Source organism: Ptychodera flava, chromosome 8 (genome assembly GCF_041260155.1).
Source record: "Ptychodera flava strain L36383 chromosome 8, AS_Pfla_20210202, whole genome shotgun sequence".
In the NCBI taxonomy this organism is placed as follows: Eukaryota; Metazoa; Hemichordata; class Enteropneusta; family Ptychoderidae; genus Ptychodera; species Ptychodera flava.
Genome location: NC_091935.1, coordinates 14,560,785 through 14,574,010, shown reverse-complemented (window position 1 = coordinate 14,574,010; position 13,226 = coordinate 14,560,785). Strand labels below are relative to the sequence as shown.

At 37.0% G+C, this 13,226-nt stretch overlaps 1 protein-coding gene across 1 annotated transcript in view; it reads left to right on the top strand.

Annotated features, from left to right (window-relative positions):
• Positions 1-10,020, top strand: part of LOC139139530 (multiple PDZ domain protein-like) — a 149,318-nt gene extending 139,298 nt beyond the window's left edge. The window contains exons 34-38 of the mRNA XM_070708443.1: positions 639-786; positions 1,515-1,656; positions 2,288-2,451; positions 3,179-3,402; positions 6,418-10,020. Coding sequence (XP_070564544.1) covers positions 639-786; positions 1,515-1,656; positions 2,288-2,451; positions 3,179-3,402; positions 6,418-6,688 — 949 coding nt within the window. The 3' untranslated portion in view covers positions 6,689-10,020. The remainder of the gene's footprint in view (positions 1-638; positions 787-1,514; positions 1,657-2,287; positions 2,452-3,178; positions 3,403-6,417) is intronic.
• The last annotated feature ends 3,206 nt before the right edge of the window (positions 10,021-13,226 follow it).

Here is a 13,226-nt window from a genome sequence, read left to right as displayed (position 1 = left end):
TTAGATATCAAAAAGCATCAAACAGATATATATGGCCTAGTCTAGTAGTCTGTGACACTTTCAAACAAAATACAAATGTAGAAATTTTCATGTTAGATTATCAAATCATTTTATTACAAATAGGGAGCATAGTTTTGGACTAATTTTTCAAGTCTATTGACTCAGTTCATTCTGTGGATCAAAATTGCATAAAGTGTAGACAGCTGACATACAGCATGTAGGTTTAGGTCCGTCTGATCATTCTGTCACAATCTGTATTTGGAAAAATAAAAATTAGACGTACTGTTCCCTTTATAATCTGGGTTTGGTGCAATGTAAAAAAACAAAAACTTGATGCTCGTGGCTATGAAGTCAGAATGAAGTTGAGCTGATAGTTTTGTGTGACATTGTAAAGTTTTCATGATTCTGTTTTCTGTCTATGTATGGTAATTTATGGCAGTGACATTTTGCATGTTTGTCATTCCGATAATTAGCATAGCATACATGTATACTGTACAACACTGACCATCGTCTCCCCATCACCCACCTTGAAGCAAGTGATTTTTCCTTCACTGGAGCTTAAGCAGGAAAAAATCCACATTTTCAGGCACTGATTGATTTTTCCAAACCATTTTTTTTTTGTTTTTACCACAAAAAAGAAACGACACAGGCGTCTTCATTTCTGACATTGTGAAAGCGGGAGTAGCTGAAGCAGATGGCCGACTGATGCAAGGAGATCAGATTTATTCAGTCAATGGCGAAGATTTACGAAATGCCACCCAGGAGGACGCCGCCATAGCACTCAAGGTATCAAACACGCACTTTTATAACCCCGGCTTGTCTCATCAACGTCGTGACTTTCATTCGAAGATCTCCAAATGATGTAACTGAGAAATCAAATTCTCTTGTGTTTGTCTTAGCTATGCATACCATTTCATAGATCTACGTTTCAGAGACTGTAATTTACATTGAAGTAGTGTTCCTAGAACAGTGAGTCCTGTGACAAGGAAAACATTCAGAAGTTAGATGCAGATATTGCATGATGATGTGTATAATTCAGTAAAGACAGCATCCCTCTGCAAAATGTTTGTAATAATTGTTTGTTTGAACATTTGAATACTAGCATAGTGTACAAGTTTCACTCGTACACACACAAACACACTCATATATATAGTTCTGTCAGGAGATTGCAGAATGCATGAAACTTAAGTAACAGATATTATTACTTTGTACTTAATGTACTCAAAGTGATTTGTGTTATTATTTATAATGCTCTGCTTTTAGTGTCGAGCACTGTAATTTCCCACGAGGACATTTGTGTGTGTGTATATATATATATATATATATATATATATATATATATATATATATATATATATATATATATATATATATATATATACGGTACACACACACACACACACACATATGCACAATATATACATGTATTTCCTCATTAATTCATTTTATGAATTCAATTAACATTTATTTAATTCAATAATCCATTTGTTTATTTGTTGTTTTTATTTTGCCAGATGACAAAGGGCAAGGTGATACTACAAGTTGGCCGTCTCAAAGTTAGCTCCAAGCATTCATCAAGGAGATCTTCACACACAAGTGAAGCCAGCCAAGGCAGCAGCAACACACCCACCTCACCCCAGTCAAACCAGTCACAAAGTATGTACCACACACCCACCTCAAACCAGTCACAAAGTATTTACCACACACCCACCTCACCCCAGTCAAACCAGCCACAAAGTATGTACCACACACCCACCTCACCCCAGTCAAACCAGTCACAAAGTATGTACCACACACCCACTCACCCCAGTCAAACTGGCCACAAAGTATGTACCACACACCCACTCACCTCAGTCAAAGCAGTCACAAAGTATGTACCACACACCCACCTCACCCCAGTCAAACCAGTCACAAAGTATGTACCACACACCCACCTCACCCCAGTCAAACCAGTCACAAAGTATGTACCACACACCCACCACACCCCAGTCAAACCAGTCACAAAGTATGTACCATACACACACCTCACCCCAGTCAAACCAGTCACAAAGTATGTACCATACACTGGAACCATTTTTGTTGATGTCCACCTTAGTATTTAAACGTCCCAGCATACCATAATTACAGTAAAAAGTTGTACAGTTCAAGCGTTCATTTGATATAAACAGTTTACCAATACTTCAGCCAGTTTTTCTGTGCCAGTCAGTGTCAGAATCTGTGCAAGACATACTCTTAAAGTTGATGTCCTGAAATAATCAGTATCATTTATCAACTTGTTGTATCACAGGTTCCTTTGAGGATGGTGTGAGGAGAGTAGAGATGTATAAAGGACCCAATGATGTGCTTGGTCTGAGTGTAGCAGGTGGACTTGGTAGTCCCCTCGGTGATGTACCACTCTTTATAGCATCGCTTCAACCTAATGGTGTGGCAGCCAAGTCTGGCAGACTAAGGGTGAGTTTGAATTCAATAAACTTACACTTTGTAACACCCTGCAGAATAACGTTGTAAAGTTTACATCGAAATGGAGCTACCAGTGACTTATACTATTCCCAGCTTTGATTCTGATGTCTGTCATGTAGATGTTAACTAATGATTGATATCAAATGGTTTTACCCCATAATAGTTTTTTATTTCTTTAGCCTGACAATTTGTTGGGAACTTTATCCAATCCTTCTCGCTTTTTTGTCTCCATCGGTCTTTATCCGTCTGTTGTCTTTGTCGTCCTCTCCTTGTTTTCCCCTCTCAGCTCTGTGTGTGTCTACCTGCCTCTGTACTCTCTCTGTCACTGTCTCTAGCTGTCTCACTGTTTGTCTTTCTCTCTGTCTCTATCTGTACGTCTGTTATCTTTGTCTTACTTCCTTCTTTTTCCCCACTCAGCTGTATCAACTCTGTCTCTCTCTGGTCACTCTCTCTGTCTTACTGTCTGTCTCTTTCCCTTACACAAACACACAACACTCAAACTCATGTACATCTACACATGATGTTGATTCTTGAAACTTCCTTCCACACTAAGTCCATGCTTCTCTTTCCTACTTCATTTCCCAATCTCCATTTGTATGCGTACCACTTCATTTGAATGCGTACCACTCCGTCGCTGTACATGTACAGGTACCTATAAACATGCCATATTTCTTTTTCCACGTTATTAATAAAAAGCCTTCAACATTTTAACCTGCAGATTGGTGATAAAGTTCTCAGTATTAATGGTCAAAGCCTGGAGAATACTAGCCACACCAAGGCAATCACTCTGCTGAAACAAGCATCTGGTAACATTGTGTTAGAGGTGACACAGGGTGGTAGTGGGGGTGGCAGCACGGATGACCTAGCCAGCCCTCTCACACCCTCCTCCATTTCCTCCTCCAAAAGTACGTCATCCAGTATCAATGAAGAGGCAACTGCAGGGTGAGTGTTCTACCCTCTTCTTATGCTAACTTTGGTAGAATACCATTGTTATCAGTGGATAGGGAGGGTCTGTAGACTGTTAGGTGGGGATGTCAGGGTGGAAAAAATGACCATGTTTGTTGTGATCATGAGGCAAATCAGAAAAACAAATGGTACACACTTTGAAGAAATTATACAAAGCAATTTATTCATTCGCCAGTTGGATTGAAACCTCATTTGTATTTCTGTCATGTCATAGCCATTGAATATCACACCGTTTTACTTTGTTTTCGTCGTAACAAATATCACATATGACTTTCAAACTGCTTCATGACACGATTACATCCAGCCATCATTTGCTATATCAACTGTACACGCCCACATCATGAAGCACCATTGATTTAGTTTGTACCTGGTCATTAAGTTGAATTATTGACCTGGGACACCGTCTTATTGCCCTGCTACAAAACTGTATTGATGAAACACACTTTTATTGAAGGACTCCCCTAATGCTTTGACCCAATATCAGATTAACTGGAACAAGCTTTCCAATCTCTGGATACGTGTACTGTTTGCAAAATCAAGAAACTATCATTAACCCTTTGAGCGCCAATTTTTGTCACCTTTAAAAAAATACCCTAGTCAATTTGTTTTCAGATTTTTGCCAAAATTTTGATAAAAAACTGCAGCCGATGAAATGTCATGTCCATTTGGTTCAAAATTATCAAAAAAATTACAGAAAAATTCATAAAAATTGGTAAAATGTTGCACTAAAATTTGGTGGGAAAAATTACAGCACTCAAAGGGTTAACTCTTTCCTCCAGTACCTTTCTTGGTCTCTTTATTTCCTGACTATTTTTTTCTGAATTTATTTCTTTTACGTTGCTATATCATTACAAAAACTTTAAAATTTTTGTCCGTAGTGTCAAAAGTTTAAAGAATTTCATCTAGACTCTTTCAACTTGAGGATTTTAAAACTAACCGATAAAGTTTTTCCTTGTCTCATTCTTCTGTAGGAGAAAATAAGTGGGTATGTGTCAGTCTACGCTGTCTTCATCTTGTCTTGCCTCACTTCTACAAAATCTACTAACCTCCTTCTCTTAAACACTAACACCTCTCTTGTAAAATATTGCATGCATGAACTCTGTGATTGCCTTTGACAGTGATCTGTGTAGGAAAAACCAAAATGCCATCACAAAAAGTGAAGTTAGAAAGTCCTGATCGTTGCAACAATGTTATAAATAAGTTTATTGGACAATCAAATTGTTATCAGGAAACTGTTTGAAACAAAGTAGCAAATTTCCTATACAGGATGCAATCCTGTACAATGTTAGAGATAAGACACGCAAGGTTTTTTGCATGTCTGAAACGTATGCTGAACAAAATTAGGTAGTCTAGGCTCCTCCTCGTATCCCTTGAGGGCGCTGTTACTGTGTGCTTCAGCTCAGCCATAACATATGAGACACACCGGATGAGGTGTCTTTTTTTTATATCAATGAGACTGTATTTTTTTTGTTCGATGCAAGTCTCACACTTCACCAATATGGTGGATAAGATATTGTACTCTGCAGAACCACAAAAGCTTTATACTAAAATTACCGGTATGTCATTGAAAAATACCAGGTGTTGTGTTTTCTACTGAAAATGTCACCCAAAACTCACATTTCTGAAAAGTGTTGCTTTGCCACCCCAAATATTTGTCATGTATTGAAGTCTTGTATTAAACAGTGGTTCAGTGGACCATTCCATTTAGGCCTGGGGTGTACGGGGTAAATTTTTCATCAGCTACAAATTGTGAATGGCATTTTGGAATGAAGATAATCCACATTTTTGGAGTGGTTTACTATGTTTGCACCCATAACTTGTTGTTATATAATATTTACATGAACGACATTTACTTTGTGACTTTGAAAACAAGCACTATTCTGGAATTCACCATTGTTGACAAAGCGTTTCCATTTTCACACAGAAGATTTGAAAAGTTAGATTGAGTCATCCATATATTTCAAAGTCATAAAGGGGTTTTGAGAATATACACACACTCAATGTCAATGCACGATGCATGTTGTAGACTACTCACCGATCGGAATAGCATTTCTCAACACTTCCCTTGTTTCTACCTTTCTCACAAAACAAGCATCTGGCTTCCTTTCCCAGAATCCTTTTTTCTCATAGGTTTTTTGATAAATAGAAGTAAGTTAGAGTCTGTACAAATGTGTTAAAAAATCTTGCCAGGGCACTGCATGGGTAGGCCCTCTACTATTGTGGGCACTCTTACATTCCTTAGTGAAGGATAATTTATTTTACTTCAGGGCAAACAGGTTTTTATGTTTACCAATCCTGAATGGCACAGTATGATTTAAGATTCATCTGAGAGGATATAGACTCCTCAAAAGACACATTAGACCGTAATGTGACAGGCATCGTGAGAAACAAAGTCTATCATGTTTGTTCTGAACCTCCAGAGGGCAGTATTTAGATCTGATCTCGATTAGAGTGCATCACGAAAGAAAAAAAAAAAAAAGAGTGGATCATGATTTTGAACTGACTGTTACAGAACAGCGTAGGGGCATAATGGCTTTTGTTTGTACAGATTGTATTCTCAAAGAAATTGAAGTATTTACGACATAATAACATACAACATAGAAGTATGTGTTCTAGGAAAATAGTGATGATCATGCAATGATCATTGAAGTTAATTTTAAGAAAGAATAATGATATAAATTATCAGCAAAAACAGCATGTCTTATGAAAGCTGATGATTTTTGTGTCTTTGTTTCAAATCATATTGTTATATACAGGTGTGATTATATAAAGAAATTTTGAAGAAAATAAGACATGATTCTGTCGTTTTTGTTGATCATTATTAGTGTGAAGGATAAAAATGTATGACTTACAGTAAAAGTAGGATAAACTATTGCCAGAAATGCCCTGTACATGTAGATATGTCAATAAAAAAGGTACTATTATAGCAATAATTTACAAAAAATGTGTATATTGCATATTTATGTGTATTTCATACCTTTTTCTTTGTAGAATGGCCAAGATCAAAACTGTTGAGTTGATTCGTGGACCACACGGGCTGGGATTCAGCATCGTGGGTGGCTTTGGAAGCCCTCACGGTGACCTACCAATCTACGTCAAAACGGTGTTTTTAAAAGGCGCTGCTGCAGAGAGTGGACAGCTGAAGCGCGGCGACCAAATTTTAGCCGTCAACGGGGAGAATCTGGACGGAGCCACGCATGACCACGCCGTGGCTTTGCTCAAGAGATCTGAAGACAGAGTGATATTGACTGTTTTGACGTAGTGGTGCCACCTCAAATCTTTTTTGCACACATTTCTCCCCTTTCCAAAAAAAAACTTACCTCATATCTGCTTTGATCAGCTATGAATTCAAAACCTGTCTATACTGAACCCTTCTGCAAAAAAAAATTTGAAAATTGCAATTCTTTTTTCAATGAACACCTGATAAACGAACTTAAACTTCCCATTCACAAGTGCTGCATTTTGTGATCTATTTAGTAAATTCTGTATAATCCTTGGTGTCCACTATAGACAGGTTGTACAGTACATGCAAAACAAAAGTGCAAATAATTATAAAGTAAAACGTTATGAAAACTGAGACGGAAAAATGTAGACAGTAGGAAAGTGATATGTAGGTAGTATGCAAAATTAGTAATAGACTTGTTACATATCAGAGATGGTGTATGAACTTAGAGTTTACTCGATATTCTGGTTTTTTGAAATTGAAATTTTTTTACAATGAACTTCCTTCTAGTAGTACAATTCAGCGACTTTCTACTGACAATGTCTCTCATTTACCGAATATCGTCATGGATAAAACTTGTTCTTGTTTTCCAAATACTTTTTAAACAATAGGGAAATCTTCAAAATTTTGTCTTTATTGTAATAGGTCATGAAGAACTGTGAATCCTAGCTCGTACACAAATCGGAATCACACAGCCACAATCATCTTAAAATAAAGCTTTCTAAGTTCACTGTGTGCAATTCTTATCCAGCTTGTGGCTGAGGTATATGCAAAGACACAAACTCAGGCTTGTAATGTACTGACAATCCTGTTCACATCAGTCCATGGTCCCTGTAGCTTGGCTTTCCAGTTTTGGCTGTCTAGCGCCCTCAACCTCAATACGTGGAGAATGGCAGGGGAGTGTACAAATGTCAGTACAAATGTCAAATATAAACACAACCATACAGTTTGTATCTGTGTTGTATTTGTAAAAACGAGTCACTCTTCAAATTATTTGAGAGGTGAAATTCGAATCATGATTTGGAGAAAAGTAAGCTTTGAGTAGAAGCAAAGTTTTGCAATGTTTTGTTTCTGCTTGACAAGGTCCTTGTTCTTGGGATACAGCTGTTGAAAAACACTGATGCAAAGAGTCATGGTTCAGTTTCCACTCACACAGGTTGATTTTAAGGCCAGTCATTATATCCTAAATCCTTCATGGTTTGTGTTTTTTGTTTCAGCCAATGTTTATCCCCAGAACTTTCCACTGTTTGTGCCAGTCAGAACAAGTAAGCACCTTGTCCTATCAAAGTTTGTACGGATTCTTTTTTGAAAATCGAGTGAAATTACTTTTTTTGTGCTATCCATATTTCAACATTTTGAAAAGAACCAACACTATACATAATATGGGACAATCCACAGATAGCTTTTTGGGTGACAAAACATGTAAAAGTATAGTATGTAAAATTTTCAACATCCCTCAGGAGAGAAGCGTTTATTTCCCAGTTGTTCAATCGCAATATATGTCTACCATTTTACACGACTTGCCTAATTGATACTTTCCTTGTTACTGTTGATATTCCAAATTCACCATTATCAGTGCTGTATACTTTCAACCTTAAAAATCCCGCATTCTCCAAAGTGTACATGAGAACAATCCTTATCAAAATGTACCAGTTTTGCAACGTCTTCAGGTAAAATTCCGAGATGTTTCATATGCTGTCAACGTCTGTTATATGTCATCAGATTTGAGAAGCACGGTCCGATCATTTCTGTGACAGCATAACTTGCTTCCTCTACAGGTACTCCATTTTCATCGCAGATTTTATTATTCAAAGAGTGATTGAAAAATCATCTAAAAAAAGAACATGCAAAAAAGTTAGAATTTTTTTCTATGCAATTTAGAAAACAGTAGAACTGCCTGTGCAATCTTCCAAAGGTTTGTAAAATAAACAGTAATACTGTAAATTCAGCAAAACTCTGTACAGTCATAAACTTGTGTTACTCTGTTATGTGGTAAGTGTTTTCCCTTCTATAGTGCACAATCCAAGGTTCATGAAAATTCTTCCTATATGCTGAGTTGTTATCTTCAGATTTTCATATTGAAACAATACTCAGTAATGCTTTTTACGTAAATGAATACTAATATGCCAGACTTCAAAAATGATTTCCTCTATTTCAAAAACTTGAGTTCGTTTTTAATTTCAGTTGTGGTGGTGTAATATATCTGATCAGTGTATTTTCGGCCCAAGGTGGAATAACTTTGAGAAAAATGTAAACATTCTGTTTTTATATTGTTGGAGATTTGGACCTGAACTCCTTCTCTGTGAATATTCAAGCCATGTAAAACTCTCTATAGGTTGTCAATGTGTTATGGTTTTAAATATGCATGTAAATTAGTTTTTCTATTCCCAGCATTTCAGCTGATTTGGTAAAGCTCTGTTCTAAGTCAGTTTTTTTAAGTGAATCCCACACCGAGATTAATAACAAAAACAGACTGAAGGAGAATATGGAAGTATCAGACTGTAAATGGTCACAATTTATAATCCTATTCATGATTTTATTACATATGTTTCTTGTCCATGTTTTAAAACTAAGGAAACTTCATTGCAGAGTCCATGACCTTGACTGTTCCTTAGAACAGCCAATAATTATCAGAGCTGTATGCAAAATGAAGCGTACGTTTAATCCGAATATGCAATCATTTCACGAGGAATTAATTTAAATATATGCAGTATAGCTTGCAGCGTATAGCTGCATCAATGCCATGACGAGACATTCTTGTAATTCAGATGTATATGCAGAATCATTTTAGCAGAATTAAGAAGTACAGGCAAGAGAATGTGACCTTGCAGCATGAGAGACTTGACATTTCAAACTAGACCATGACACAATCCAATCAATTTGTTGTTTTTGTAAAGCCTTCATGGCATTTTCTGTCATTCATAGACAGTCTGGTCCTAAACAAAAGAAAACGTATTTGTGGTTATTTAAAGCCATTCTTGTTTATCCAAGTCAACCATTTGAATACATAAAAGTTATTAATTTAAAAGATAATCAAATATATTAAGATACACAGGTCACAAAAACATAAAATTCAGTGAATATTTTTATTTTCTATTTTCATGATATTTACTTTCCATAATGTGGCTATTGATTTCATCCAAATCACCTTTCATTTTTGTTGTTGTTGGTTATCCTCAAGGAATCTTGTTAATTCTGCAAAATTATATCAAATTAAGTGTTGTATTCTTCAGCTAAATTTTGTTATTAAACATTACAAACTAAGTAAGGGTGGGTTTTATTCCAGATATTTAACAAACAGTGGTTTGTACATCTTGGAAAGGGAACTTGCTTTCCAGTGTGCCCATCGCATACAATAGCACTGCAGTCTCTACCGTTCTTACTTGATTTCATGTATATACTTGTTCAAAGTACAATTTTAACAATTTTAAATATCAGTCGATATAAATATGTAAACTGCCATCTTATAATTATGATACAGGTCACAAATAAAGAAGTTTTTTTGATTAGATAGTGGTGTAAGTTTCTTTTGTTCATTTCACCAGGTGAAGTTTGAAAGGAAGAATTCTAGCACAGGTGCTTTGAACTCAATCTTCGGCTGTGTTCAGAAACACCTTGACGGAAAAATTTGACATGTCAGGGGAATCAAATCAAGGAAAAGTGAATTCTAAAAACACCAATGTCATGAATACTATAGTCATTACATTGAATGATGCAAATCTTTCACAAGCAATGCCAGTTGGTGTGTTGCCAAGCTTCAAGTGGTGCAATATGACAGTGGTGTGTGTGTGTGGATGTATGTGCATGCAAGAAATATTACTTCTTGGGCCAGTAGCTGTAACTTGAGATGATTTGGTTGTTTTAGAGTCACTGCAATTTCTTCTTGTACTCCCCAAGGCATGTTGAGAAACACCGTGTTCAATCTGTCTTTTCACACTGAACATGTGTAAACTGCATGGTTATTGTTGACAAGTGAATTCTGGTCCGGACCAGAATTCAATGTAAACAATGAAAGTGCATTTTACACGTGTTGGCAAGCTAATTGATGTTTCCAACATGCTTTTGGCATTGGTATGAAAACACACACCGTGAAAAAATTACAGGTTACAGCTGGTGATCCTTGAATGAACTTACAAGGTTCTTGAGTTTGTTACAAAAGTCAATACAGACGTGCGGCCGACTCGCAGCGATTTCGAAGCTGTTATCCAATTGGGTGGCTGAATCTTACCAATATATGAAACAATACAATACAAATAGACTCCCTAAGTGGCTGTGAATAGTGACAATCGACCAATCAGATATAACCTTGCAAACACGCTGCGAGTCAGCCGCAGACTGCTGGTGTTATTGTTTGAGAGATTCTATTCAAATTTTTGGCATAATTATTGTTAGAACAAGTTGCTCATATATGGGAACGAGCACAATTGACGGCAGGGGGAGGCTGGAAGAGAAAATATGTGGTGCATATATTTTTTACAGGCCCCCCTAACACCAGCAAAAATTTTAGTGCTCCCCCATCACCGGCAACAAATTTTTTGTGGCCCTCCCCTCCCCAAAAAAGAAAGATTACATAGGTACAAAGTTGTACACATATATATAATCCTTATAACTTTTAATATATGCTTTAGTGAAAACAACATTCTTGCATTCTTGATATAAATATATAATAATAAACAAACAAAATAACATATGTTCAAGCTTTACTACTTGTACACATACAGCTACTTTTTCAGTATTGTGTTGTGTTTCCTGTGTGTCCACTACGTATTCTAGTTCTTCCTATAGCATGATGAAATAACCAGTTTCAACCTAGCCTCTGTATCATTACCAACCATTATTATTGTTGACAAATGAAGTCAACTTCAATAATAATATTGCTCATTTTACACATAACAACTGCATTGTGAGGTTTAAGACTTGGTAGTTCATCATGCTACAAGAAGTTTAACAAGGAACTCCAGCTTCAACAAAGAACAAAAATGCTGAAAAATATTCTCTGTCTGTCATGTGTAAAAATTTTGGTGGCCCGCCCCTTACCTTCTCTGGAATTTCCATGGCCCACCCCAAGAACACTCATTTTTTTTGTGCCCCCCCCCCCCCCCGCCGCCGTTAATTGTGCTCGGTCCCTAAATGATATCGATCTGACAATCACATGCATTCAAGGCTGTTCTGAGTAGCGATGCAACAGCGCCCTCAGGGTCGACCATGCATTTCCCATTTTTGAGTCCATGGCTCTACTTTATCGTCCATTCCTGTGCATAGGTGATTGTACGGGTTCGAGTGGGTTTACAATTCTGAACCTCACGACTTTAGCTAGCATGTTGTAAACCGCACGAGGCCGAAGGCCGAGTGCGGTTTATAACTTGCCAACTAAAGCCGTAAAAACACGAGAACCTGTACAATTAGGGGTGGACCATTTGATATCTTGGGGGGGGGGGCTTGGAAGATTGGTGGAGAGCCATTATTTTTTTTCCCACCTGCTCTGCACCATGAATTATTTTTTTTCTACAGGGCATATGCTGGCAACTTTTTTTTTTCACTTTCCTTCTTCGAGATATATTTTTTTTACCAAATTTCGAAAGCTTAAAGTTATTAAGATGACTCTTAAAAGTTTGACAGACACTCAATACTGCTGAAAACCATTGACACCATAAAATCTTAAAAGACGTTTTTTTTGCGACATTTAGGCCTACAGCCCAGGATGAGGGTGAGTTTTGCATGTTTAAGCCCTACTCTCGGCCTCAGAGAGTATACACGACGGATCGTGCAACTCGACAAAACTGTTATTATAAGGCCGCTCATGTTTTATAAAATGTACAATGTACACTTATTTGGCGTCGATATATTGTAACAGTCGGCCTCGTGAACTTTGGTTAAAGACCAACGAGCAAGCAAGATGTTCTAGCGGTCCACAACAACCGCAGGGAAACGTGGACTTGATTGTCGACTGCAAGTAGCACAATTGGGCTGTCGTGTAAATCTTGTCCTTGTATCGGGCGTAGTTCAAAACCACAGAGGTAAAAAAATACCCCCATGTTCAAAACCAAATATGATTAGTCAACAGAACTATTCTCTTAGTAGGTTTTTGTCTTCAACTCGTCTATGAACCGTTTATGTTTTGAACGCTTTATTCGAATGTTCCACATGGTGAACATGAAACAGACAAACTACCGAACAAATTATACATTGCTTTCTAAAACTGAAATTTGTATTGTCTTTGAAATAATCGCTAACCTCAGAAATTTGCATTCTACCATTACTTGTTCCATCTTTGTTCAAAACTACCATACCTATACAATAAATATGTGACATCTCTCAGACTCAATTTATTTATGGTAATGAAATAAAAAAGTTGCATGTGTCTTGTAAATTTTTGTCACCTTCCGTCTCTTCATTTCAAACGATATGAATTACCCTTCTCAGCACTGTAACCATAGACTGACACATCAGCATGGTTACATGGCAGCAATATGAATGCCAATCACTAGAGCACACATTTTTCATTAGCTATTAACTTGGTATCAGTTTGTTGTATATACTGATGAGGCACTTACTGACCCCTGTGAAGATGACCTGG